This window comes from Coloeus monedula (genome assembly GCF_965178545.1).
Source record: "Coloeus monedula genome assembly, chromosome: Z".
NCBI classification, from domain to species: domain Eukaryota; kingdom Metazoa; phylum Chordata; class Aves; order Passeriformes; family Corvidae; genus Coloeus; species Coloeus monedula.
This window is the reverse complement of record NC_138822.1, coordinates 40,580,876-40,608,717: the sequence shown is the minus strand read 5'-3', so window position 1 is coordinate 40,608,717 and position 27,842 is coordinate 40,580,876. Positions and strand designations below refer to the sequence as shown.

The 27,842-nt window shown below is 38.4% G+C and overlaps 1 protein-coding gene across 1 annotated transcript in view; it reads right to left on the bottom strand.

The window, feature by feature from the left end:
• The window catches only part of LOC309584971 (ADAMTS-like protein 1), a gene marked incomplete at both ends in the record, with an annotated part of 96,945 nt that overhangs the window by 57,316 nt on the left and 11,787 nt on the right, over nt 1–27,842 (bottom strand). Inside the window, 3 exons of the mRNA XM_082301363.1 lie at nt 295–531; nt 12,376–12,421; nt 24,278–24,405. Of these exons, the coding sequence (XP_082157489.1) occupies nt 295–531; nt 12,376–12,421; nt 24,278–24,405 (411 nt within the window). The remainder of the gene's footprint in view (nt 1–294; nt 532–12,375; nt 12,422–24,277; nt 24,406–27,842) is intronic.

The following is a 27,842-nucleotide window of genomic DNA, read 5'->3' as shown; positions in this document are numbered from 1 at the left end:
ATCTGCTACTGCAGCTAACTATACAGAACAGCTCAAAACCAGATAATGAAATACTTCAAAAGAACCCCAAGGAAGCAGCATAAAGTGAGAAAGTAATCTTTGAAATTATACACGTCCCTCCCCTTGCCCTCTGCCCCCCCCCCCCCAACCCCCCAAGAAATTAATTTAAGTGAATGGAAACAGATGATTAAAACAAAGACCCTAAAATGACACAAGTATGGAGGAGGAGAGGGAGTGAGCCTGTGAGGAGAGGAGTCATGAGGAAAGGGGTTAAGGCAGGGCTTCTCTCCTTACTTGGCACAAGCCGCTGATGCACATGTCCAGGGATTCAGTGTAGCACCGTGTCCCATCCAGAACTTTTGGAGCCAGCTCTACAACCAGAGCCGTTCCTCTGGCCTGGCACTTCAGTGAGCATGGGTTGTCAGGGTCATTAGAGACAGGAAGCCACTCATACAACTGCCCCTGGTACTTGACGTCATTGTGAGCAGAGCACTGCTGGGCACGAAAATCACCTGCTTCTGGTGGGCAGTCCTGCAGAAAAAGAAAAGAGGACAAGATCAGCAGGTCTATTCAGGACAGCCAGTTGCAGTATCATGCAGCTGGCTGGGTTCCACAGCTGCCAGATGTAGAGAGTTTCTGTTTAGACAAAAAAGAGTGATTGAAATAGCTACAGCTACACATAATTTAACAGATAATTATACCTTTCTTTCTTCTTTCCATGAAAGTATTAAAAGAACACCCAGACCATATGTAAATGGGAAATAAGAAACGCACTGTACAAGTCTTAACCACAGCCTTGTGGTTAAGCAAAAGGGGATCACAGTGCTCTTTCTGGATCTCATTCTACTTGTGCTCATATGTGGAGAAGTGTGTGTGCACAGCCATGCTTTTCCAGACAGATTTTTCCCTTTGTTTGAGAAAGAGAAAAGAACTATGTGGTTCAACTGTTGCTTTACTTAAGCTCTTGCCACTAGCTTTTTTTTTTTGCCTTAGTGACCTAAATCAGTTGGTATGGCAACAAGAATCAGAAGCATGTGATACATATTTGCATTTCTTTAATTTAAGATTTCATATCTCACATAATTAGGGACTTTTTAAAGTCTCAGTTTTCTGAGGAGACCTTAAAAAAGCCCGTTTTTTAATTCTTCAGGAGATTAATGAGATGTATAAATCTAACTCTGAACTCAGTCCACCTGATACAAAAACCAAAGACCACTCATACTGCATATAGTACCTTATTGATAAGAATGTTAGGCTTTTCTTACCCATATATACTTTCTTGCTACCACTTAGCACTGAAAAACATTAGAAAGGTTCTCAAGAGAGGAAGAAGAGCTTTAAAATCATGAGTCTTCAGGCAAAATAAACATGAGTTCTTTTTATTTCCTTTCCAATTTTTGATCCTTGAAGAATGATATTCCAAGTCTTCTTCAGCAAGCAACCACAAAGGCTAGGGATTCACTAGAGTTTTTTTAGAAGTAACTTGAATTCCTTGCATAATTACAGGAATATAGGAGCTAGGCTTTACGGAAAACATTAAACATCATGAGAACTGAGACAAAAAAAACCAAATGTTGGCAATATGACTGCCTCAGATTATTAAGATCCCAGAGTCCTCCACCTTACTGCTCTAAGGGAATCTGCTCCTTGATGATATCTGATAAAATACCAGATGAAACGAACAGTTGTTACGTCCTCTGCTTGGGGACTATAACACTTTTTTTAACAGAGAATCCTAAATGTTGATTATAGACTTGGTAGAAAAAGATTTTGATGTACACACAACCACATAACTAAACAATATCCTTATAAGATACTTGTATTCTCTGTTGCCTTCAAACTACTTCATCCTATTAGAGAGTCACTAATGACAACCTTATTCATGGACTTCTTATGCTCCCAGCCAGAAAGTCTTATTGCTGTTGACAGAAAATATGTCTTCTTAGTTTAAATAATCACCTATGTTTCTCAGATCTTTTTTACCACTTCATTCACTAACAGTTTTCTCCATATTTTTAAAAGGGCAGACTCTTACAGCTTTGGGTATGAAAGACATGGAGGCTGCATGTCACTTTGTGACATTAATCAATCATTTTTTATTATTAAAATCTAAAATAAAATCTCTCTTAGACACTAAACTTTCAAATCTCCTCTCAAAGGAACACGGCACAGTCTTGGCTATGAATAAGCTCTTGGCTTAAACCCAGGTTAGCCACTCTGGCCTCTCATTCACTGTTGGAATGGTTATGGCCATTTTGTTTGCCATGTTGAATAATCTTGGATTGCAACACTCCAAACATTTCTCGTTGTGAACTATACACACATACAAGCTGTGGCCTTAGCCACAGATTGTCATCTAATTTTCTTTGTACCATGTGTGCAAATATTCAATTAATTTCCTTTGTATTTGAGCCTGATGCACCCCAAAAATAAAGGGTCAAACTCCAGTCAAAAGTTCTGTGGTCTAAGTGCAAGGCAACAGTCTTCCTGTTACAAAAGGTACAATGGATTAAGGCAGAAGAGAAAAAAATGATGTGCATTAAATCTAGCCCTAGAAAAATATGTATCAAAGAGCAGTAACCCAGAGCTCATTCTTCCTTTTTGAAAGTGGAGGTTGAAAGCCCAAGCCTGAAACTGGTATTTTAATGCTGGAGGACTCAAACAGAGTCCTTCTGTATCACAGAAGATTAAAAAAAAAAAAAAAAATTGCAGGTATTTCAGTTTGATTTCAAATATCAACAAAAACTGAGGGGAAATCAGGTGCTTTTTATAATCTGGGCAAACATTTGATACAGGACAAAGTCTGGACATTGAAGCAAGCAGAAAAATGTGTGGGAAAATCATTATTCCTCTACAGCTCTGTAATTAGAGAAAAAGTGGTCTTTACGTTATGCTCTTATACAAAGGATGAACAACAAGACAGTTACAGCTTGACCCACGATCTGGTTTAGTTCTATTTTCAAATAAGGGAAGAAGAACACAGTGGCTGTATTTCCTACCACAAAATCTTCTGGTGCCTACCCTTCTCTGAATTTTCCTGTCTGTAAATGAATACAATCAGGTCTATTCGCTTGGCAGATACCCAAGCCAAGGCTTGCCTGCAGAAATCCAAGTCAACTCTCTTGTTTGGTTCAAGCTTGGCTCTACCTTCTGAACTTCCTGGCTTGTAACAGCTTTATTTTTACAAAGAGAAAAAGGCCCAATAAAGCACACAACATACAGAATTCATAATCCTGCTTTGTACAGAACTCAATACTATGTTTGTTGTGTTCGATTTTACTTTTAAATCAAAGAAATAAAAAGCATACTTCAACATAACAAGCCTTCATGACACGGCAGGTGACCAGAACCGATGTCAAATTCTTCCAGTCTTTGATATTGTGGTCAAAATAAAACAATAGATTTAAATAGCAGAGCTTGTGTTTAAAAAAAGTTTTGATGTGAAATTTGAAGTGATTAAGAATACATGCAAGCAGTCAGAAACACAGATATGCATACTTGGCACACAGATGTGAAAAAGGGTCACAGCCTGGTACACTAACTTTTCTCCTGCTGAAATCCTGAATCCTAAATTTACCTGAAGGCCTTGGAGATCTCTTTCCCTCAGGAAGGATATTTCCTTCTGGTTAAAAAAGCACAAGTATTTGTATCTACATGCATAACACCTTCACAAACTGCGTAATATTTTTTTATTATCAAAATAGACAGTGTTAAGAAAATTTGTGGTCTGAATATTACCCATTTTTAGAGTTAGGTCACATGAGAGCTAAAACATAGGAACTGTACAGAACTTTGCACATCTATTTTTTCTTTCATCTTAAATTTACTATTTTTTGTTTGTATTATATGTCAGTGGGGATCAGAGCCTCTTCATGCTGAGATTTGTGCAACCATATAATCAAAGACTTTGTGCAATCATAAATCATAAGTTCTCAGCCTATAAGTAAGTATTCTCATTGCTGAAATAGAAGATAAGGCAAAACCAGTGGGTTTTTTTCATTTATTTTCAAGCAGTAAATTTCTATTTTGTTCTAAACACTTTGCACACCTTTAGATAAGGCCACTTGATGTTTTGAGGCAGTCTTGCTGTGCCTTATTTATGCACTGCTGGCTCCAGGACAAGAGATAATACAGACTAACTCCACAAAGTCTTTTAAAAAATCAGCCTGCTTTTGGTACGTGCATGGTGGTTTAGAGTAAGGGGATCCTCTATGGCTGCCAGATAGCACAGCTTCATTGGCATGAGTGAAGTCACACGTTCCTCCAGCTAAGAGCCTGTTTCTAGGAGCTGTGTAATACTGTGCAGCTCGTCTACCTGCACAACAGATTGACAGACATTTTGAGACAGTCAGAAGTCATGGGCCAAGTCAGTGTGGTAGTGAACCCGAGGTAGTGCATCTCTGCATGGGCTATATAGTTCTGTGAGGAATTTTGCTAACCACATCTGCATGGCCTGTGTTTGTCTTGGAGCAAGTGGCAGCCCTGGTATCTGTCCACAAAAGTACTACAGTCCTGTTTCAGGTTATTCCAGTTTTGGTACTATAGTGAAGTCTTACCAGTTTTGTTTTCTTTTGGAAATTATCTATGGGCCCCTGCAGACATGAGGAACTGCTGCCATTGCACTCCTTGAAGAATCAGAAAGAACTAATAAACTTGAAAGTTTCATCTAAGTCCATTTATCTTCAAACTTCCTATTCATTAAGACTTTTTAGGGATGAAAAATTCCAGTGAATAGGAAACAAGGAAACAACCATTCCTCCTTTAACTGTGTGAGTCCCAGGTGAGTCTTTTATGGCCTTTAGCTCATGAAGGCTCATGAGACAGTGCTGAAACACTGAGCCTGTGCTGGATACCTATAATCTCTATTAATCCTATCAGGTCAAGATTTCCTCTACTGCAATGAGAACGTATATAATTTTAAAGGTGATCAGAAAGCCCTTTGATCTATGCAAACCATTTAAAAATATACACAGGAGTTTCATCCTCACTTCTTAGGCATGTATAGTGGCCCATATTATTATGGCTTCATTTTCTTCCTCGCATCCATTTTCTTTTTTTTTTTAACTTGACCTCTTATTTTACCCTATTTTAATTCATAAGGTCCATGGAGTTTTGCCATGTTTGAATCCCATTCAAAACAATTTCTATTAATCAACAATCCAGTGGAAAAGATAAGATGAATCCCAGATGTCCCTTGATGGTGACAGGTAGATCAGATTTCATGGGACAAAAGAGGGTCAGCCTTTTTAAAGTTTACTTAGTGGGTGAAATGTAGAAGATCCTATCTGAGCTGCAATAGGTGGAAACAGTTGAGGAACTTTAAAACAGTTTACAATATATGTGCTTGTATATTTGCAGAGGCCAAGAATGATTTACTATACCTGGAGCTTTTCCTCTGTGCAAAAAATTACTAACAACTGGACTACTCTGTGCAGCATCTGACAGAACAGCTTATTGAATCAGTTCCATGAAGTACTCACAGTGTTTCAGCTGCACCAATTTCCCTACCGAGGAAGAAAACCTGAGGTCCTCAAGTAGCGGCTTGTCTAAGACCAAGTAAGAACTTTAGTTAAAAACACAGAGACTTAGGAGATCTAGGGATTTAACAGAAGCTCCACTCAGCCTCGAAGCCTTGTTGAGTGCCCTGCATGAATTACATTTCTTGCAGCCAGATTTTTCAATAGCCTACTTCTACAAACTTAGAAATAATTTAGGATCATACTTAGTTGCTTAGATTGAGATGGGCTCATACTAAAGCTTTCTCTAACAACCCCAAGACATTGCAATAACTGACAGAGAGAAGCCTGAGAAAAATAATAGGAACAAAGAAAATGGGGAAATATCAGCAAATGTTCTCTGTGTTAAATAAACATGGAATGGAGATGAGAGCTAGAATTGTTAGTGAGCTATAAATGCAAACTTCCATTAATATCTGTCATTTTAAATATTTATAAAATAATTTTTTTTTTACAAAAAAGCACCTTTTTTGGAAGTATGTTCCCATTTTGGCAAATAATTCAGTATTCAGCCTTCCATGTAATTTTAATGTCTTTTTTTTGGTCCATCCCTTTTAAATAGTGAAGCAAAGTGTTTAAATTAGATACACTAAGTTTAATCTCAGCATGGAAACTTCCAAATACTTCAGTCAAAAACTAACATAAGTACATAATATTTAAGCATATTTTTCTAAAAGCATCAAGGGTGCCATATGATCAGATAAAAACGAGCAGTTCAAATTAAAAAAAAAAAAAATCAGAAATAGAGAATGTAAAACTGTGATTTACCCAGAGTCCTGAGAAGTTATGAATAGTACTGTAAGGGAAGTGATTATTTGGTCTACAAAGTTTCTTTATACATTTACAGTAACTGGCAACAATGTGGGTTTTTTTGTTCTATCTTTCAATTGACACAGGTTCACAGTTCTGCTTGCTGAGAAGATTGCAAATCCAGAAGTCCAAGCTTCTGTCATTTGCTAGATACTAAAAGCACTTTTTTCCAAGTATGAAGAAATAATTTCTAGATGACACACTGAGGTTTTAAAATGCACCCCATCAGGAATAAGATGGTAGTTACTACAACCCAACAGTTTGAAGAACAGACTGTAGTCACAATAAATGACCTGCGTTTGGAAGAATTTCCACTTAAAAAGTAAATTGACATGATATAAATTGTGTGTTGTAAGGAGATATGAGTAGTGCCTATAATTTATTTAATTTTTTAATATTTTACTGCAAAATGTAAAGTGGGAGTTTTGATTGCAAAATGGCATTTCTAATCACCATTGGGTAGAAAAATTAAACTCTGCTAATCACTCTTGTAAGTCTGAAAATATCTACTTGGTGATGATACTTCTCATACACATAAGCCAACGCTTCTGAGAATTATGTACTTATATGGAAGTTTAGGTTTGACACTTTCCAGGCTGGGGTTTAGAGCATGGAAAGAAGATAGTGTTATTTTGTAGAAAGTAAGATGAACAACATCATTGCTGGTGTATACAAAATGCAGCATGAGCTGATAAGAAACAGGGATGGAAATAGCTTGTCTGAATGCAAGCCAAAAAGTGGGGGATGACATTACAGCTGGTACTTCAGCCAAGTGAAGAAAGTGAGGTATATATAAAAAGATTTGCAGGTGGTGTTTACAAGCTTTGGTTGTGTGATTAATGGGATCTACAGTCTACAAATTTTATCTCAGACTTAACGGAAACCTCGTTGAAAGAGCTGCCTTGTTGTGCAGCTTCAGTGTCAGTCTCATCCTTTATTTTTTCTCTCATTTGTTGTTGGTTTTTTTTTTTTTTTCTGATTCAGAAAGCAGTGCAACGAAAGGAAAAGTATCAGGGAAAATAAAAATGCTTTCAGTCACAAGGAGGAGTTTGATAACTGAGAAGAAAGGCATAAAGACAGTACATAATCAAACAACCTTCACAGTGATTTGCATATAAACGAAGGGAAGAGAAAGGAAAAGACAGAAGAGTGGCAAAAGGACTGAAAAAGAGAAAGGGCATATGAGGTGGCATGACAGTCTGGTACAAAATCTGGAGAACACCTGGCAACTAAGAATGAACATAGAAGAAAGAAAAAAGAGTGTGCTAGCTTGGGGAAAAAAAAGAAAGAGAACAAATAAAAAAACCCTACTCAGATTTTGAAAATATATTTGTTTATTTTGCATAATGTTCAGTATAACAACCCAGATACTTGCAAAAACATGTTTTCATTGCATTCAGACTAATTTTCTAAAGAAAAATAAATGACTGCCTCTATCTCTCCCATGATTATATTCTAAAATGGCTGGAAACATGCTTGAAGTCAATGTGAATAGTAAGAAGAAAAAAAAACAGATGCAATTCAATCCTAAATAATCTTCAGATTCTCTCATTCCTTCTTTTACTATTTACACATGTGGCTTCATACCCATAATTTTTCTAGTTTCTGATCAACAACAGGCAAACATACTGGATTGGATTTATTCTTTTAAGGACTGCTCAGAAACTTTACAGACAGCAGTATCAGTCTTTCCTACAGTCTTTATTACGCAAAATTATTCAGCACCTCTGGAATAATTAATACAGGTCAGTGGAAAAACAGGCACGCCACTCTTTCCCCTTGCCTCTCTTTTTCTTTATCTCATTTTTTCCCCCGCTGTAATTTAATTTCAGGATGAATTAAAACCAGCTGTAGCAAAATCTTGCAAATGATAGTGTCTATAAAACATGTTCATTGCCAGACTCCAAGAAGTATTCTTCCAATTCTCCAATTTCACATTTCAAATAATTTGCTTTTAGTATATGTGACTACCCATCCTTTCCTGCAAGAGGATGGTCATAAAAAAATCCCATGTAAGTTCACGGAAAGACAGCTTGCAAAAAACAAAAACACTGGTTATTTTATGAACATCATTCCTCAAGCTATGCACAAGATAATGGTAATGAAAAGTGTATTTCAGGACACAGTGATTTTCACAAGAATCAAAAAGGAATTTTCCATGATGCATGATAGCTAGCTTCATTTGCAGGACTAAAATGGGGGGATTTGATCTTTCTTGCCTTCAAAGCAAAGACCGTCATGTAAGAGATGAAAACATAGGTCTCATGAGCCTGGAATTTCCATCCTCTGGATTTTCAGTGTCTTTGTGGATGAAATCTTTAAAGGCAAAATCTGAGTTAAGAAAAATACACGGAAGATTGTGGACCTTTCCTAATGCAGAATTCCACAACAAGCTGTGGGCTTAATGAGTTGTTTTCAAGATCCAATTTGTGTATATGCATCTTTGGATTGTGGAGACAAAAGAGTAGACTTCATTAAAGGCAAAGTACATGATTTAACTTTTTTTTACTATTCTGAAAGAGACAAAGAGTATTTCAGTGTTAAACTGCACAATTCAGTAACAGAATGGATTTTAGAACAGAGATGTAAGCCTGGGCCTCCCAAATGGCTTTAGATTTACACTGCACAAGCCATTCTTTACACTCCCCACCAAAATGGGTTTAAAATCATAAATGCAGTCCTGGGTCTTCATATTTCAGTGGAAAAATTGTCAGTGATTTCAGCATAGTAAAGCTGAAAGCTTGAAAGCTTTGTTTTGGATTATTTGGTATGAAATAATTAAGTGAGTTCTGCAGCTGTAAACCTCATTGCTGGGTTGGTGTCATGGTTTAGCATAGTTTGGGTTTCCAGTTAAAGAAGGCTCCATCAGCCACGGAAGTGAATCTTTGCAAAGAAGTGCTTACAGCTTCCTCTAGACCCAATTGAATCAATCAACCGGCTAGTTTGAATATTGGCAATGTTTTAAGTCACTTAAGAAGCTTGACACACCTCTGTGATCCACAGTTAAGAACGAACAAACCCCTGGAAAACTCTCTTGCTTCCGGCTCTTGGACACGTAACTGCGGGGGCCGGGCCGGGCCCTGCTCGGCGCAGCCCGGCCGAGTTGGCCGCGGCTTGGCTTGGCTGAGCTCTCAGCCGCTTCTGCTCGCTGGACATCTGGTGCAGCCCCCTCGGTGCGGTGCGGGCCGGGCCGGGCCGGCCGGGAGACAGCCACCCCGGGGCCGAGTGGCCCTGTTCCACCCGCAGCCCTGCTCCGTGCGGGGCAGCCCCCACAGCCCTGCGCCGTGCAGGCGGCCCGGCAGCGCGGCTCGGCCTGGCCAGGCCGGCCCTCACCCAGTGCGGCCGAAATTCATCTGAGGCCGCTGCCCGGCAAAGATCATGTGAGCAACAGCAAAAGGCGAATTCCAGCTGCAAGGCCTGGGTGAGACTGACCCTTGTCCAGAACAGATGAAGCCTGCAGACATCAATCCTCTCCCGAGTCAGAGGAAAGGGAAAAGTGAAGGCGTGTGAAGGAAACACCATAAAGACACCAAAGTCAGTGAAGAAGGAAGAGCTGAAACCCCGAGAGAGGAGAAAGAGGAGATGCTTCAAACCCAGAAGCTGAAATTCTGTTGTAAAGCTATGGTGGTGATGGACTATGATCTATCAGAGTATCCTTTGTAATTTCATGAAAGCGTGGGGGGTGGAGCGTTCAAACTGTAATTGCGAGCAAAAGTATCTGTGCTGAAACAAGCAAATGTTGAAGTAGCTGTGATTTGATGAGAAGCTTGAACAGAGAGAGATGAAAGTGATGAGGACCCTTGCTCCCATGGAAGAAGAAGACCTCTGTTCCTAGAGATGAAGATGCACCCAGAGATGGGTGAAGAGAAACTTTGTTTCTGAACAGCTCATCCTTAAAATGGTACCCCAGTAGCTCAAGACTGGACCCTCAACAACAGTTGTGGGGAAAGCTGTAAGTCGAGGGAAGGAGCTCTCACATGCGAGCAGAGAGCCAACCCGGGCGGCTGTCTGGCTGTGACATTGAAGCCATGAGAGAACTTCTTGTGGAGATGTCTCCATAGCATGAGCAAGAGAGACTCCTCTCCCTAAGTGAACTGACAAAAGAAATTATTATAGAGATGGTAAACTGACTGAAAATCTCAAGGGTTGTCTTTTTACGTTGTCAGTGGGAGAAGGTAGAAAGGTGGGGGGAAGAGAAGTATTCTGAAGATTTAGTCTGACTTTTTTATCCTTTCTTTTAGGTCTATTAATAAACTTTTTTATATTCTTTTAAGTTTTGTGCCTACTTTTGCTTTCTCCTAATTCTTATCTCACAGAAGGTAAATAAGTAAGTAATGGATATTTTGAACCAAACCACTGCACTTAATTGGTGTTTGTGCCTGGTTATGAACTGAACCTGCTATAGTTGGAAATTCTGGAGCCAGTATTGCCAAATACAAGATATGTAAAGGAATTGCCTGAAAAAACTATGCAAGGTTTTATTTTGAAGGAAAACTGTTCAGGTGCACATTTGCAAAGCAGAACCTAAGCTAAAAATAACTTCTAAAGAAATACTCCTTATCTTGGAAAGTTAAACTCAGTGATTCGAAAATAAGGGTTGCAACCCAGCTAAAGCTCCAGCCTTTCATCAGGGTGATCCAGGAACATCTCATGGCAGCAGAGCAGGATGCTACTGTCTCACTGCTCTTAACATACACAGGGGCAGATCAGACATAGAAAGGGACCATCACAATGTGCATACAGTACGCAACCAAAACAAAACAAATGCTTAATTGTAGTCCAGTTAGCCTTTAACAGTATCTCTTTGTTTCTTTTTTTTTTTTCTTTTTGTGTCATATAGCAGAGCTATGGCCTGCAACTTGACTAGCACAAATCAAACTTCCCATTCCTCACACAGATGAGGAAAACCGGACTGCTAATCTGCTAGCAAATCTATTTATTAGCTACACAAGTTGCTGTCAGCTAGGGAAGGTGAAGGCTAGACTGATGGGACTTTTCAGGAACCCAAACAATACAATCAGAACAAATTTCAGAGGAATCACAGAATATTCTGAGTTGGAATGGGCTCACAGGGATTATCAAAGACCAATTCCTAAAGAACTGAGAGAAATCTTACTGCATAGGAGACTAAAACTCAGAAGCAGTTTCTTTCATTATGAACTGTGGTCTATTGAAGTAAAGATAAGCTAAATATGAGCTAACATATTCCTTTTTTAAAGTTAAACTTTTAAACTTTTAAAACACAGCATGTATTGAAAAGCTCCTGAATATGTCCCTATCAGGCATGAGAAAGCTTGGCCCGGTGTACGTTTGATTTCATTTTCCATCTTTACTAGTAAAACTGACATTTCTCCATGTAACTTGAGAGCGTTTACTATTCTTGGCACTCAATAAAACTTTCCATATGAAAGCCTCTATTTCAATTTTCACCAGTGAAAACACACTTTCACTTTGTTGAGACAGAAGTTGAAGTTTCTTACTTTATTGTATTGAAAACTATATTTGCCACATATAAAACAACCAGCAAGAGCCTTTGGAACTGCCAAAACACTGGTAGTGGCTATGCAAAACTGCTTCTCTAAGACACACAACAGAATTAAAATGCTGTGAGGGCACAAGTGAACAGAAACATACAGAATCATAGAATCACATATCTTCTACTAACTTGTCTTCAATTCCTAACAGCTTAATCCTCCAGCCTGACAGATTAGCCAATGTGAACCAGCTGGTTATCAAAGTACTACTGAGAACACAAGATGTCTTGATTCTGCCAGGGAGGTTGTAAAGACCAGCTCCGAAGTTTCACTGACTTTGTGGTGGCTGTGACTGCAATCCCTTCCAGACAGTTTTAGCATCAGGCTGTGCTGTAATCTCTCTACTTTTCAAGCAACTGACAAAGGTTTGTGTGTGGTTCTGTGGTCCTGTGGTATGAAAGTAGTTTAGATAGCTACAATATTCTCACAATCGCTTTACCAAATTATTTGCTGTAATATGGAAGTGATTATCATATGTGATGATTTGTATCATATCAAAGCTATACTTCACTTACCACATTGCTGCATGTCCTGTAGCGGATGTTTCGCCCTTCACAGGTCCTGTGTCCAAAAATTAAAAACAAACCCAAAAACATTAATAGCTGAATATAAAAAGCCAACACATAATGTTTACTTTCCCATATCTAATCCCCTACTCCCCCACCAACTCTCTTCCCCAGAGTAAAGGATTATCTGTCCCTACTGAGGTATGCTACAACTCCTGAATTTCCTACCTTTCTTTTAAAATTATTTTCTAGAAGGTAGCATCAGTTTGTAAATGAGATTAGAAGTGAGAATACAGAATTTAGCTGAAAAACAGCATCAGAATCACATTAATAATGTCTCATGTCTCCAAACAATTCATAATGATTTCACAAGGGCATAGCTCTGTGTCTTCCTGGGCACACAGTCTAGCACTGACACAGTCTGAGCAGGCAGGCTTTGTCTTCTTCTTGGGAACAACTGTGCGCTGGGATGGAGGAACAATGCCTGCAGCAGTATGAACTCATACAATAGTTTGGGTTGGAAGGGACCATCTCCTTCCAATCCCTCTGCCATTGACAGGGACACCTTCCACTAGACCAGATTGCTCAGAACCCCATTCAAACTGGCCTTGAACACTTCTGGGGATGGGGCATCCAAAGCTTCTCCTGATCACTTGTTTCAGTGCCTCACCACTCTCACAGTAAAAAATTTCTTCATAATATTTAACTTAAACCTACTCTCTTTCAGTTTAGATTTACCGTCTTTCAGGCTAGCATGACATGGCTTTTTCCCAATTTCATATGAGGGGAGAAGGAGAGCATAAAAGCTTCCCCTCAATTCGCTGCTGCAGAACAGCATTCAAAGAGCAGCCCAGTGAGGTCAAGGAAAGCATGTACTCTGATGTGTGCTCTTCATGGTTCTCCTTCTTTTTTCCCACAGCAGACCCATATCAGCCCTGATGCTGGCAGGGCTCACAAAATAAAGGTCAACAGCCAGATAACTTTTTTGCACTCAGCAGCATGTATTTTGAGTATTTGACCTTAGGTGAAGTTTCACGTATTTTATGAGTTCAGACAGTATACTCTGAGGAGGTCCTCAGTGCAGATCAGAATGCAGGCTTTTTGGATTTTAAAATGTATCCTTCGAGAGAATAGAATTCCTAAAATTTTTAATTTCTTAATTTCACAACTTTCCCTCCCTCCACCCTGTTCTTTTTTTTTTTTGCCAGGACTTAACAAGCCCACATTCTTTCAGGAATAAGTGCCTGCCAAGCCTGATTTTTAAAATCCAAAGCATTCTGAACTATCCAAGGGAAAGGACAACAGTATCTGCATTGATTTTTTTCCTTTTTTTTTTTTTTTTTAAGCAGAGAAACTTTTCCCCTACTGAGTTAACTCTAAAATAAATAGAACAAGTTTCCTTGAAATTATTGAAGTCATCCTCTCTGTCTTCATTATCCACAAGACATAACTGTGAAATTCATCCAATAGTCATTTACGTACCACAATTGTCTAAATGATCGCAAGAGGAGACAAACAAGTAAATAAACCTCATCACATTTTCAGAGTCAATCTAAGTGGAAAGATAGCACATTCTGTTGTGTAGCATTTGGCATATAAAAATGCTATGAAAAGCATAATAGAAATATCACTAATCACTCTCACTATCACCAATTAATTGATTTTGTAGTATTATGTACTTAATTCCACTAAATTTTTATCTTTGAAGGCTTGCAAGAAAAGAAAAATGTGCGCAGAGTATCTAGCAGTAGAAAAAAATTGGGTGTGGAAGTACATTAATAAAAATTACATTCATAATAGACTATGAACTAAAAAACTTAAGTAAAAAACCCAGTAACAACAACAACAAAATACTCAAGCGACACCCACACCCACTATTCCAGTAATTCCTAAGCAATACAGGCAAGCTTGAAAAAATTGTGTTCATATTGCATTCAATAAAGGTACTTTGCTAATGATAGAGAGCAAATAAAGAAGTATTTTACACAGAATGTAGGCAGTCCTAGTAAAGGCCTTATTTACTACACTGAATAGCTTGTTTGTCAAGCTTGCTACCTGCCCCACGTCTCTCAGAAATGCCACACAACCCATCAGACATTACTTTGCTTCACACAGACTTGATACTAGCACAATTTCAATGACTGTAACTGAAACATATGACAAAACAACTATTCCATTTTTTTCTTCCATTTTTCCTCTGGCTAATGGCCAGGGATGTTCAGATACAATGTGCAATTCTGGATGCAGCTAGTGCTCTTATGATTCATGAACACTAGGAAATACTCTCAGAAAATCCCCCTTGTTTACTCAGCAAGACCATACTTTGGAGTTTGGTTGTTTAAACTCATTAGTTTCCCAGTCATCACTCATCAACCAGAAAGCAAGTAAACAGATTTTAGCCTTAGATGATATATTTTCACAATAGATTTGCATAGTAGTTTTTGTTTCAGATCTACCCTACTTCAGGACAGTATTCCAGATTCTCTTAAGCACAAGTAACTACTTTTGGAGTCAAACTCATGGGATTTGCACGTATATCTCAGCATGGACGCTTTGCAGAATTCCACAGCACTGAGCCTTTAACATTCAAGGAAGGACCACGGCAGATTAGTGAGCCCATGTTGTGAGATATAGTCATCATTTTTCCTCTGATCTCTGCAGGATATAAATGACAACTCCTATCAACAAGGAGTACACACAGCCAGTAGGAAAACTCGGAAGTCAACCAAAATGCCAAGTTCATCTTGAAGAGCACAGAAAGAGTGGGAGAAGTAAGCAGTACTTCTAGCCTTCTCTGTTACCTACACTGCAGGAGATTTTTCAGTGGAAAAAGGTAGCTGAGGGTTTGAGTTAACAGGGAATTATTATCATGTCAATATGAAAGAAAAGCAAGCTGTTGGGAATCGTGTTTCATTCCTTAAACTTAGTCACTTGTTTCCAGTAAAGTTTTGGAAAGAGGTTAACAACTTTTAATATATTAAAATATTCACTTCTCTTAATGTAAACAACCCAAACCCCTGGTATTTATTCCTCCAGGCTCCAGTTTGTAGATGGACTTAGTTCAAGTCCCCCCCTCAAAGGTCTCAAGTAGATGTGTATTTGTGCTCAGCTAGAGTTAGAAGACTCACAAAAATCCATGCCAGAAAGAATAGCAACCCCCTGCCAAAGTTGCCTTTATCTGTAATTACCAAAGACTATGAAAGAGATTTGCTGAGGAGGACCTCATCAACTCCTGCCACTCTCAGCAGTCATCAGTTTGAAATGCTTTCCTTAAGAAACAAGTCTCCTTATAAACAAGCAACTGTGAGCCATGGGTGGGTTATTTTTGTGCATGTGAATTTTGATGCAGTTGTTCACTACAGGGTTTTGGAAGTTGATAAAATGTTGAATAATCTCCCCTACTTTATTTTCACACCCCTTGATAGCCACTTCTCTGGGACAGATTGTGGTTTCTGCACTGTACTTGTGAGATAAGTATGCTGTGGGTCTGTCATTTCCCATGAGATCTTAGGCAGGCTGTGGCATGAAGCCAGGCTACACACACAGGGATAACAGCATCTTTCATCTGTCTTCCTTCACCCTGTTGCTCTCACCTCTTTCCAAAATGTGGCACAGTGTTATGACCCCCTGTCATCCTCTATACAATTTCTGTGTTTGTCCTTCTCTGAGGAAAAGTGAGTCTCTTTTACTCTTCAGCACACCCCTTTTCCTGTAAAGGAAGTGAGAAGGAAGGTCCTGAACACCACACTTTTGTGAACAAGAAAGATGAATCAGGACTGCACTGATTTTAAGAAGTTCACCTTTTGAAACTATTTGTCTGGGTCTGCTAAACTCATGTCTAAATAATTCAATTGACAATAAGTTGCAAAGATTTTTAAAGATTTTTCCATATCCTTTTGTTAACAATCACCTTGCCTGCCACCATGGGTTGTTGAGACACACTGGTATATTTTGCCATGCATCTGTAAAATCTTTCATTCTCTGTCTTTAGAAGACAGTCTCCTACAAGCTCCTGAATGTTGTTGAAATGTGAAATACCAGAAGAGTTACATGAGTAGTTAACTTTGAGACAAGAAAATTGGGCATGGATGTACAAGCCAAATTTCCCTGGCAAATTCAGTTACAGATCATACAAATATTCTTTCTTCTGCAGTTGAAAAATAAACAACCAGGAGGCAAAATACCAACTTCAGTCACTACATGCAGAAAACCAGCAAGGCAAATAAAAACATGCGTACTGATCTGGGGCCATGAAAGGCCAATTTTTTCATAAATAATGTTTTTCATAAATAATGTTTTTCACAACCCTGGTATTAGGCAATCAATAATTCTGACATAAGTGATGTTATTACACTTATCATCAATGGCCCCATGTGCACCTCATGAGGCTCAGCAAGGCCAAGCACAAGATCCTGCATGGCAGCAATCTCCAGTATAAATACAGACTGAGTGATTAATTGACCAAGAGCGGAGAAGGGCTTGGGGATATTGCTGGATGAAAAATTAAATATGATCTGACAATGTGCACTTGCAGTCCAGAAAGCCAATTTTATCCTGGGCTGCATGAAGGGAAGCGTGTTCCCCAGTTCAAGGAAGATGATTCTCTCCCTCTACTATGCATCCATGAGACCTCACGTGGAGTGTTGTGCTCAGGTCTGGGTGCCCAGCAAGAGACACAACCTGAGCTGTTAGAGCAGATCCAGGTCACAAAACTAATTAGTGGGGTGAAACACCTCTCCTATGAAGAAAGACTGGGAAAGTGAGGGTTGCAGATGGGTTCAAAAGGGGAAAGTTCTGTTTAACTAACTTAATTTCCTTATTGAGGTGAGTCATCTCGTTGACTAGCAGATGTATTTTTATTAGAATTTAGCAAAGCTTTTGATAACAGTTTGCACAGTATCCTTCTGGTAAATTTTTATTTCCAAGTTTTTCTTTGCCTCATTCCAAGTCACTGATTGTTGTTTTCTAAGTAACAGCTGGCATTAAATAACACTGCCCAAACTCAGAAAAATATGACTGGCTAGTCCACTTAAAATAACAAGGATCCAATTTAAGAAAAAAGAGGAAAATACAGAAAAAAAGTCAGAACACTATTTCAGAACACTATTTTCAGCATTTAGTCTTACATATTTTTTTGTGACTACAGTATTTTTTACTTTCTTAGGAATATTTTAAGAAGTTTCTTTAGATTTGCACACATAACTTGTATTGCAGATATACAGAAAGCAATTACAGTTGAGAATGTTTTTCACTATACTAGAAAGGCAGAAAAGCAAAATTTAAAAAAAACCCTGCCTTGCAGCAAAACAAGGATGAGGGGTCTCTTCACAACCCAAGTGGAAAGAAATACAATATAAAATCTCAACTGTCCTGTTGTATCACAAATAAACCACATAGAACATATTTCAAGCCCAGAAGTACTAACATCCCAAATCTGAACATGCTAGAAATTGGAGCAGGATCCAGGTTTTGCAGCTGGTCTTTATAAAACAAACATGCTGAACAGGATTGCAAGTTCTTCGTTCTTTGAGGAAGTTTGAGCCTACATCTAAATCATGTGTGTTAGCCCACCTCCACTGAAATGCACGCTTTCTCATGTACAATCTAGTTCTTGGTCTTTAGAGAATCTTTAGAGAATCACATCTTAGGTTTCTTACAGGAATTAAGGCTTACAAAAACTCTACATCATGCAAAGGCCCGACTGATTTAATTCTTTTAAACTTAAGTCCCAGAACAGATTTATTGAAAGACTTATGAATGGCTAAGAGCTCTTCCAGTGAACCTGGACATATGAACAGTATATCATCTGAATGAGGGCTTGACAGACATTTTTATTTGGTAGGCTACTTCTCAGCAGAGAGATGGATTTATGGAGACCATATCCATCACTCACCTGTAGGTACAATGCTGAGTACTGTTCCTTCTACTACGTATCAGTTTTTCACCCAAAACACCAATACGTAACATCTCTGTGTCAGGTCTAGCAAGGGATTACATAGGAAAACAACACTAGGAAAGCATTTTCTATAATTTTAGATACTTCAGTGAGGCACTGAAGCCAGAAATTAGGAAAGCCATCACAGTGTGTCTAACTGGTTTTCTGAAGACCACGAGCAGTCACTCCACAGATCACAATACTGATTTGCATAGTGTGAAATTTGCAGCTTCTTTTAGTGTTGACATGTTGACTCAGATGTAAGATTGTTGCTTGCTGCTTCTGCCATTAGAAAGAGTTAGAGCTCTCTCAAAATTTTGGAAGAGCTTCTCTATCAAATGAAAGTAGAAAATGGTTTCAAAATTCTCATAATTACAGATTTCACTAATTGCAGAGTAAATAGAATAATAACTTCCTTTTTAAAATGCTGCTTGGTGGCAAAGCCTTACCTAGAAGCACCTAAAAACTAAAGAAACCAAAAATTTCTTCCAACTATTTGGACTCATACAGTGTATCATGGAGGATGTCCTTTACAGAGTAAACCATCTAGAAGTATCAGCTGAAGCAGAAAAAACCCCAGCAATTCAGGTATCCTGAAGGTCTTTGAAGGAAGCAATATACTACACTAGTATACAGATACAGTTTTAAACAAGGTAATGAGAAACATCCTCCTAAATAATTTCATAGCGCAGGTCACCTAAGAATTTCATTACATTGACTGTACTCTTCATGAGTGATGTGGTAGGCTTCATCAGAATGCTGTTTACTTTCGGGGATGCATTCAACCACTTTGATAGCATTTGTGCACAAATATTTTGCTCTTTATTCCATAGACCTTAAACTAGAAAAGGACTTATTCTCAAAGTCATAAAACCCCACAGTATTTAAACTGATCATTTTTGACCAATATAGGAACATTTCATAAAATGTCCTAATCTGGCTTATTTAGTAGTGCCAGGACAGAGCAGGCTGCATTTATATCATTACACAATAATTACAGTAATGTATGTTAGCTTGTATCTGATAAAGAAGAAACTCCCAGCCGACATAACTGCTCCATTGTAATTTTCACTCAGAACATTTAAAGAACCTTTTATCAGTGCTAGATGTGACAAACTTCAGAATCTCTGGGAGTCAAAGCCTTGGAGACAGATGAGTCTGTGACTGCAGCCTGAAAATAAGGGTCACAGCCACATGCTGGGACTACATTCTAAATTTAGTTCTGAAGCAGCAATAGTAGTCAATACTTTCGTATCAAAGCTGCATACAGATAAAACAGTATTTTGTAGCATTTGATGTATCCTGTTTTCAATGCTAGTCAGAAATGTTGTTAATGGTTTCTTATTCTCTTATTTAACTTTAAACTAACATGAATAACATGCATCTATTCCATTGTCTGACAAACAGAAACCATTCGATGTTTCATTTGTGAATCAATAATATGTGTGATCAAAATTAGAAGATATTACTCCTTAATAAAAAACCCCCAATTTATCTTAGGCCCTTTCTGTCTTACGAAAAATGCACACATCATAAAATTGACCTAATTTTAGCTAATTTACCTAGTTTACTAAACCTAACCATCAAAGGTATGTCTTGGTTGCTATTTTATCAACCAAGTCGAATGACAGTAAAGCTGAGAGTCATTTATGCAGATCTATAGTTTTCACTCTGCAGAATGCAATGGCAATGGGCCGAACAACCAAAATAGTGAATCACTGCAGCTAATTTAGCAAGCCAAGCTAGAAGAAAGGCTATTTCATATTTGTGGTTCACTTGCATTACCAAAAGACAGTCATCAGCTGAAGGAAGGAAGGGAGGTATTTGAAAAGGAGAAAAAAATATGTTCCAGTAAGTGACACGATATGAAGAGTATGAACAATGATGGCATTAATTCTCTCACATTTGTTCCACCTTTTTTTTAATGTGTGCTTTTCTTTGTTTGTTTTGTTTTATTGATGTTTCTTTTTTTGTGTTTTTTTTTTTTTTTTTTTTTAATCTCTGACACTTTTACACTGGGGGAAATCTGTCAGGAAAATGTTAATGTTGACTTCTGGTACTACACATAAACCCCTCACTTAATGGTGAAAAACCTCCACCCTGTTCAGAAGTTTACACATTATTTCCCAGAGGTAAGAGTGATAATCTCAAATTTTGGCCCTTTAGCTCAGATTCAGCATCCTTGGGACTCCATAACTAGCTCAGCACTCTGCTATACACTCCAATTCTTTGCTTCATGTTTTTTTCATAAACAGAAGCAACAGTAACATGAAGGGTTTCTAAGCAGTTTAAAAAATAGACTACTTAATCCACTAAGAGCAAAAATAATTTGCAAAACTCTAGGACATGCTTATCTTCTGCTACATGCAGCCTTACTTTAAAAGAAAGTGGTGGTGAATTTGGAAGATGATAGGAAAAAGAATCACAATTATCTTCTTGCCAAGCCTAGACACAGCAAAATGGTATCATTATTACTGTGGTAACTCATAAATATGTAAAGTACCATTTCAGAAAGTACAGAATATTTTTAGATCAGGATGGATGAACAAATGAATAAGAGAATTTATAATTTCTTTTACAATTTGAGAATGTATCCCAGTACATGAAACGAATGCACATGAATTTCAGATATCTAATTCAGGTATTTATTATTGCTCTGTTTGAGCTGCTTGAATCAGTATGGACAGTTATTAAAACCTGGACAGAAGGTATTTGAGTTGTTATCAATCGTTATGCTAAATGATAAATGCCAGCAGTGCTGCACAATCGACAGACTGCAACAAATAAGAGTTGGATTCTCAGTAAGAGGGCAAAATCCGTATTGCAGTGCCTCTCTACCTGCTCTGCCTATGTATTTCCATAATCTCTGTATCCTAAGCAGCCAACAGCTAATAAAACTTGGTTCCCTGCAGAAGCTCCACTGTTGGTAGTTTGGCCCTCAAGAAAAATAGGAGTGGTCTGTGGTCCTCCTCTATACACGTTTTGATGAGTAGTGCTGCATGGCAGTTCATTTAAAAAAAAAAAAAAGATAGGAAAACTGAAGGGCAAAACACTCTAAAATGATAAAATAAAAAACACTTACTCGTCCACCTAATATATAATTCGTCTGGGAGGTTCACTGAGAGAGAAAACCCAGTAACGTTTAAAGGGTGTCTGTCCTTTTTGTAAGTAACAACAGTATCAAAAATTATAAAGAGTTAATGTGAAAAAGAAAAGTGTCATCCTTTGAGTCTTAGCACTCTAATTAGCAAAACTTTATTTTCCTGGGGCTTATTCTGCCCTTGCAGTGACCCAGTGCTTGCTGTCTGCATGGGATTCCAGGACATACAACTGACTTGGGCTGACAACCCATCTGCTTGTGTGAGTAGCATATGTATTTATATCACTATCATAATGTCCTTAGCATAATCAGAACCAGTTGTTCTAATGAAAAGTACTGTTAAACAGCCACTACCCTGAAATTTTTGCCATTTAAAACACAAGAATACAGAATTTTTCACTAACACTTTCCATTCTTTCATCACAGCTGTGAAGGCCTAACACAAAACATGTTCCCAAAACAAACAACACAAGCACTAACATAAGTTTGGCAAACAAAAGCTAGAAAGAAAGCTGGTTTCCTTTATTTAGCTATATATATTAGTGGTGTTTAGGAATGGGCAATTAGTCTTTGAATTTTTTCAAAGCAGATGCACTACGCTCTCTCTATTCATGTGATGCTCTGAAAGTCCCCTCACACAGAACTAAAAGATACAAGGCACAATGAATATTCCTTCCAGGATGAGAAATATTAAGGATTAATTTGTTCCAAAACATCTAAATGTATTGCCAGTTTTCATCTGCCAGAAGAATGTAGTATCTTCCTTCATGCTGCAGTGAAATTACACACAACAAATACATGAGATAAACTGTACTGACGAAGAGATTGTCCATCGGAGATGGACACTTTGGTCATGCCTTGCCAGCTTCAAAGTACTCATGTGAACAGGCTTATTTGGAAACCTTGGATGAGTTTCTTTACCCTGCTCCCTCTCTGACTTAGCAGCTTAAAATGCTCAGCAGAAAAAGAAATAATTTAAACCCTTTACTTAAGTAACAATTGCATGTAGACCAGGAAAAAGGAAAAACTATCACACATTTGACAGAGTGCTAACTCCAGGACAAATGTTACTATTTATGATTTATTGCTACTGGCTACCAAAAGCCATGCACCTAATTAACTCCCTGCTTCCTATCCTGGAAATTGGGGGTTTCTATGTCTGAATAGCTCATAGTTTGTGGCTGGTTTCTTCAGGCAGGAAGCATTGCTTGTGTCCTGAAGGGAAAGTAGTAAGGTAGTGTATGAAAAACAATTCCATGTGATTTATGAGGTTATTCCCTGTTCCATTGGTGAAACTTCAGGGCCATCCTGAAGAGCACAAGAATCAAAGAGCGTCCAGAAGAAATGATTTACACTCGCATATTACAGAAGACCATGATGACTACTACCACTAGTACAATTTGGAACGTCAAGATTTACGTTCTAGAACCTACTGAGACAGTTCTCATGAGGGAGCAGAGAAAGCTGCTACTGCTCAGATTCCCCAGATCTCTTGATATGCCTGGGTTCATGTTTACATTAAAGCAACATACTGAAGGTCACTTACGTTTTTAAGTATGGAAAATGATATACTGTGATTAAAATTAAGTTCCTGTCTCTGAAATTTCAGATTTTGAGGTGAATGCAGAACCACAGTTGGCCATGAAATTAACAAGGTCTTAAAATCTGGCCCCACATTTAAAACCAAAATATTTTTTTTTAATCCATGGGAATGGATTAGCAAAGTACTGGTTTTCCACATATTTCATCAGATGCCTTTGCCTGTCTTTTCTTCCAGCAGACTTTTGCACACAGTCAACTCAATAAATGGGGCTACTAGGAGACTGTTCACAGATAAAGCTAAAATACACAATATCCTATTCTGATGTTATGGTTCAATGCCTTATGGTGTTTCCGGTCTTCACTAAACAACATCACATATTAAAATGCCAGACAGAGGAAATTATTTGGATTGTATGGCCACTGTTTGTTATATTAACATCAGTTTTATAAGCACATGAATAAAAATATGAAAGAAAGTATGCAGGATGGAAAATTGTATTAGATATTTTATCCTACAATATATAAGGTATCAGAGATGGCAAAAAGCCATGAAGTTTGGGTCTGGAGTTTCCCTTCATATCCTTTACCAGAAATCTCTTAATATTTATCACATATACCATGTTGACTGCAGGTAATTTTTTTCCTAAAGTAGATAGAAAAAGTATTTGCTAGAAATATTTTGCAGGTAAAACTTACATGAAGTAAAGAGTGGAAATGTTGTCAAATGAATTGTTCATTTTCCACTGCAAGCTAGTAACTGGGTAGGAATAAAATCTCAGATGCCTTACTGGGTACCCAGAACTCACCTTTGTACCAGACCATTTTATTTCTGTTTCTTGGGAGGGGCCTTGCTGGTATGAAAGACTTCCTATCTGAAATTTAATTTGTAAGATATCCTTTGTAGAATTGTTACTTTTTCTTCTGTAGCTCAGGATGCCACATTTGATTAATGTGATGCTTTTAAAGTCAGTGTGGCTGAGACTGTGGGGTACTAAATGTAGTGAATTATCTGTATCCTGGTATGAGTGCATGACAACTCTTACTGCTTAAATGGTGAAAAGTGGAGGGAAGTTTCAATTTCAGGAGCTGGCAGCCTTGCAAGCTGTCCAGACCACTTTTTATATCCATCGGTTCTTGCTATATTTTAGAATGTTGCCTTATCAAGCATGTTGGCAGCCTGCCTGAATTAAAAACAACAACCACCATAATTTTTTGACACTGAGATGAAAATTTCAATGTAGGTCAAGATCTCCACTGGTTACTTCTTATGGTCTGACATACATGAGTAGGTTGAATTTTTCCACCAATGAAGTAAAAAATGTCCAGCCACTTACTTGCTGCTCAGGCAGCGTCTCAGTGAATATGAAGCCCCTCCTCCACAAGTGCGTGAACATTCGCTCCACGAGCCCCAGGCATCCCACAGTGAGTCTCGGTCTTCCTCCGAGCGAGCTGTTCTGGAGCTCTGAGGAGAGGGAGAAGGAAAAAAAATCAGGAAACAACATTTAAGTGTCAAAAATACTGTTGCTAGTTTAACCTTTCTTTCTACTGGATATCTTCCTGCTTATTGAAAGCACTGAATAAATTGAATAAATATGTTCCTCTCTGGCATGCCTACTGGTTGACAACCAGTTCCTTCGTAGTGAATGGTGTATGAGGTCATTTTCATCTTTTGAATATCCTACTTTGTCTCAGTTTGAGGCTAGTGAAGTCTGCTCTAAGAAAGGTCTTTAAACAACAGTGAGACAAAGGATTTTTTCTGATTAAGAATTGGAGTATTATAGATATTAGAAATTGTACTCTGAAGTTTTGCTGCTGTGTTAGAAACTACGAAAAGGCATATTGAAAGGTACCTTCCAAAAAGCTCCTAAGGAAAAATGTGCTAAAAAGGCATTAAGTATAATCACTTTCATGCGCGCACCATAACGAATTTGAACTATCATTGCTTCTCTGTCTAAAGATCTATGAAACTTGCTGGACAAAGTTTCCCTAATTGTTTCATCCTTATTGTTTGCTAGCTTAAAAAAGAAAATGCACATTCCCTGAAGAGCAGGAGTTACCAGTGTCAGGTGCAGACCCAGACAGTGGTATTGTTAATGCCAGTGGCTGTGCTCTAACAACTTCATAGAGAAGCAGCACTGAAAGACTCAGAAATGCTCAGCTTTTCAAGGACTAAGTCATAAATAGATACTAGTACCTGCCTCAAATAAAGCAGTCATACCTGTATTCAGCATTTCATTTTCATTCATGCAAATGCACCTCAGAAACACAGACTTTTATGGACGCAAATGATTTAACCATCTATTTAGATACTGTTCCAGTGGGAAATGTGGTTTTGCTGGAAAAACTGACCAACCTTGCAAAGGTGCACCAAAAATGCCTGTGTCTGATGGAGACAGGCAGTACTCTCCTTCAAAGCTTGACTTGTGCTGTGGGCCAACACCTGGTGAACAGCAGCTCTAACTGCACTTGATATTCATAAGAAGGCAAAACAACAATATGAGGGAGACTTTGAAGGTACACCCTGAACTGAGGAACATCGGCAAGCATCACTGCTGGCCCATGTTACAGCAATCAGCCTCAGCTTTCATAGCACCATAGAATATGGTGAGTTGAAAAGGACCCATCAGAACCATTGAGTCCAACTCTTGGTCCTGCACAGGACACCCTAAGTGTCACGCCATGTGCCTGAGAGCAGTGTCCAAATGCTTCTTGAACTCTGTCAGGCTGGTGCTGTGACCACTTTCCTGTGGAGCCTGTTCCAGTGTTCAACTACACTCTCGGTGAAAACCTATTCCCGACATCCAGTCCAAACCTCCTCCTGACACAGCTTCAGGCCATTCCCTTGGGTCCTTTCACTGGTCAGCACAGAGAAGAGATCAGTGCCTGCCTCTCCTCTTCCCCTTACGAGGCAATTGTAGGCTGCAATGGGGTCTCTCCTCAGTCTCCTCTACTCCAGGCTGGACAGATGAAGGGACCTCAGCCACCCCCATGCAGCTTCTCCTCAAGGTCCTTCACTGTCTTTGCAGCCCTTCTTTGGATGCTCTCTAACAGTTTGATGTCTTTCTCATATTGTGGCACCCAGAAACTGCCCCCAGGACTTGAGGTAAGACCACTCCAGTGCAGACCAGAGCAGGGCAATCCCCTCCCTTTCCAGGCTGGCGATGCTCTGCCATCAATCAGAACCTCCTGTTTGATGGCAACACTAAGAGATTATTTGAGACACAGAGATAACTCAACACCGAAATAATTTTACCTTCAGTGAAGCTGTGTAGAAGTTTAGTAATGAAATATGGTGAAATATACCAGCCTTGAATATTGTTATTCATAAGTAAAAATTAATTTAGTCTGTGAGAGATAATACGGGGTCTGTCTAATGAGTGTGTAATAATTACTTGACACACTCATTTTATCTTACCTTTATTAAAAAATATATATATATATATAAATTCAACACAATAATTGGAAGGGTAAATTTAAAAATTAAAGCTTCATAAGTGATCGAATTCTAACTATGACAAGATGTGACCCAGTATCCAGATTTACATTTGAGATAGGAGAAGACACAACAATTTACTGAGGTTATATCACCTGACTGCTTTTTGAAAAGTAATTTTTATAAAATGAAAATGAGTATTTGTAATTTTATTCTCTTAAAATTAAAACACATATCTGTGCTTCCAGTTTATAGGAAAACAATTATCTTCAAACTGCAGATGGGTGCATGACCTGATCATTCAGCCCTGGTTGAAAGTCCAAATACATAATTAAAAAGGGTTGCAAGGTAAACTCATGTGAACCAAGTACTCTTACCTCAGCACAAATTACAAGCATCAGCACAACTAGATATTCTAAAGGTCCAAGTTTTTCTGACATAAACTGTAATCCCACCCAGAGGAGATCTGTGAGCCTATTACTTGCATTCCAAAATTTGTTTTAAGACCTATATATTCCCAAAAAACATGTGATCTCAAGCTGGAACAGGCTCCAAGTTTTCTTTTAACAAGTCGAATAAACATAATTCATTTCCACTCTATCCATGTTTAATGTTAAAGAAAGTAGAGTGTTTTCCTTCCTGTGAGCTACATGGTTAAGACTGAGCTTGAAATTCTAGCAATACCCAAAAAGTCATTTTAAATCAGAAGACAACTGTCCATTACGGTTCTATCCAAGATACAGGATATCTATACAATTACTAGCTAGAATTCATTGTCTAACATAGATTTTTCAAAAGTAGCTTATACTGGTAGTTAATAATTTCTACCCACTTTCGACAAAATGAATCAACCTTAAGATCTTACATTAAAGTAGTAGTCAAGAGTTCTGCAGTGCAAGAGCTCCTACAGTACTTCTTTAAAGCCCTGAAGTTCCTGTCATAGAGAATAAAGAGAAGGAACAAAAAATAGGAAAAAAAAAAAAAAGTAGAGGGAAGTATATGCCCTTAAAGCTGCAAAGAGCAAAGCTGGCACCACTTAAAGCTTTCTTTAAGTAACAGTTCCATCATAGAAAAAGTCTTTTACCTCTGCCCAAGATACTCCAGATTGGTGGTTCTCAAAATACCAGTGTATGTGAAAGAAGCTAAATGCACTCATTAAGGCTCACTATGCCCTGTTGCTGGTACCAGAAGACCTTCCTTATCCTTTCTGTCCATTTTAGGTGCATGTCAGCCTGAGCTTCCCAGGAAATACCCATTGCTTTGGCCAGACAAAACTCACGATGTCCTGACATCAAAATTATCCAGTCAGAAATGTCAGCATTAAGTAATTTGCTTATCAGTGACCTATGTAAACAAATAAATCTGCTAGCACTAACCAAAGCCAGATCTTCCTTAATCCCTTTATTATCTTAACATACACTTCTTAATCTGGTAGTGATCCTGCATATACCACCCCATACCTCAGC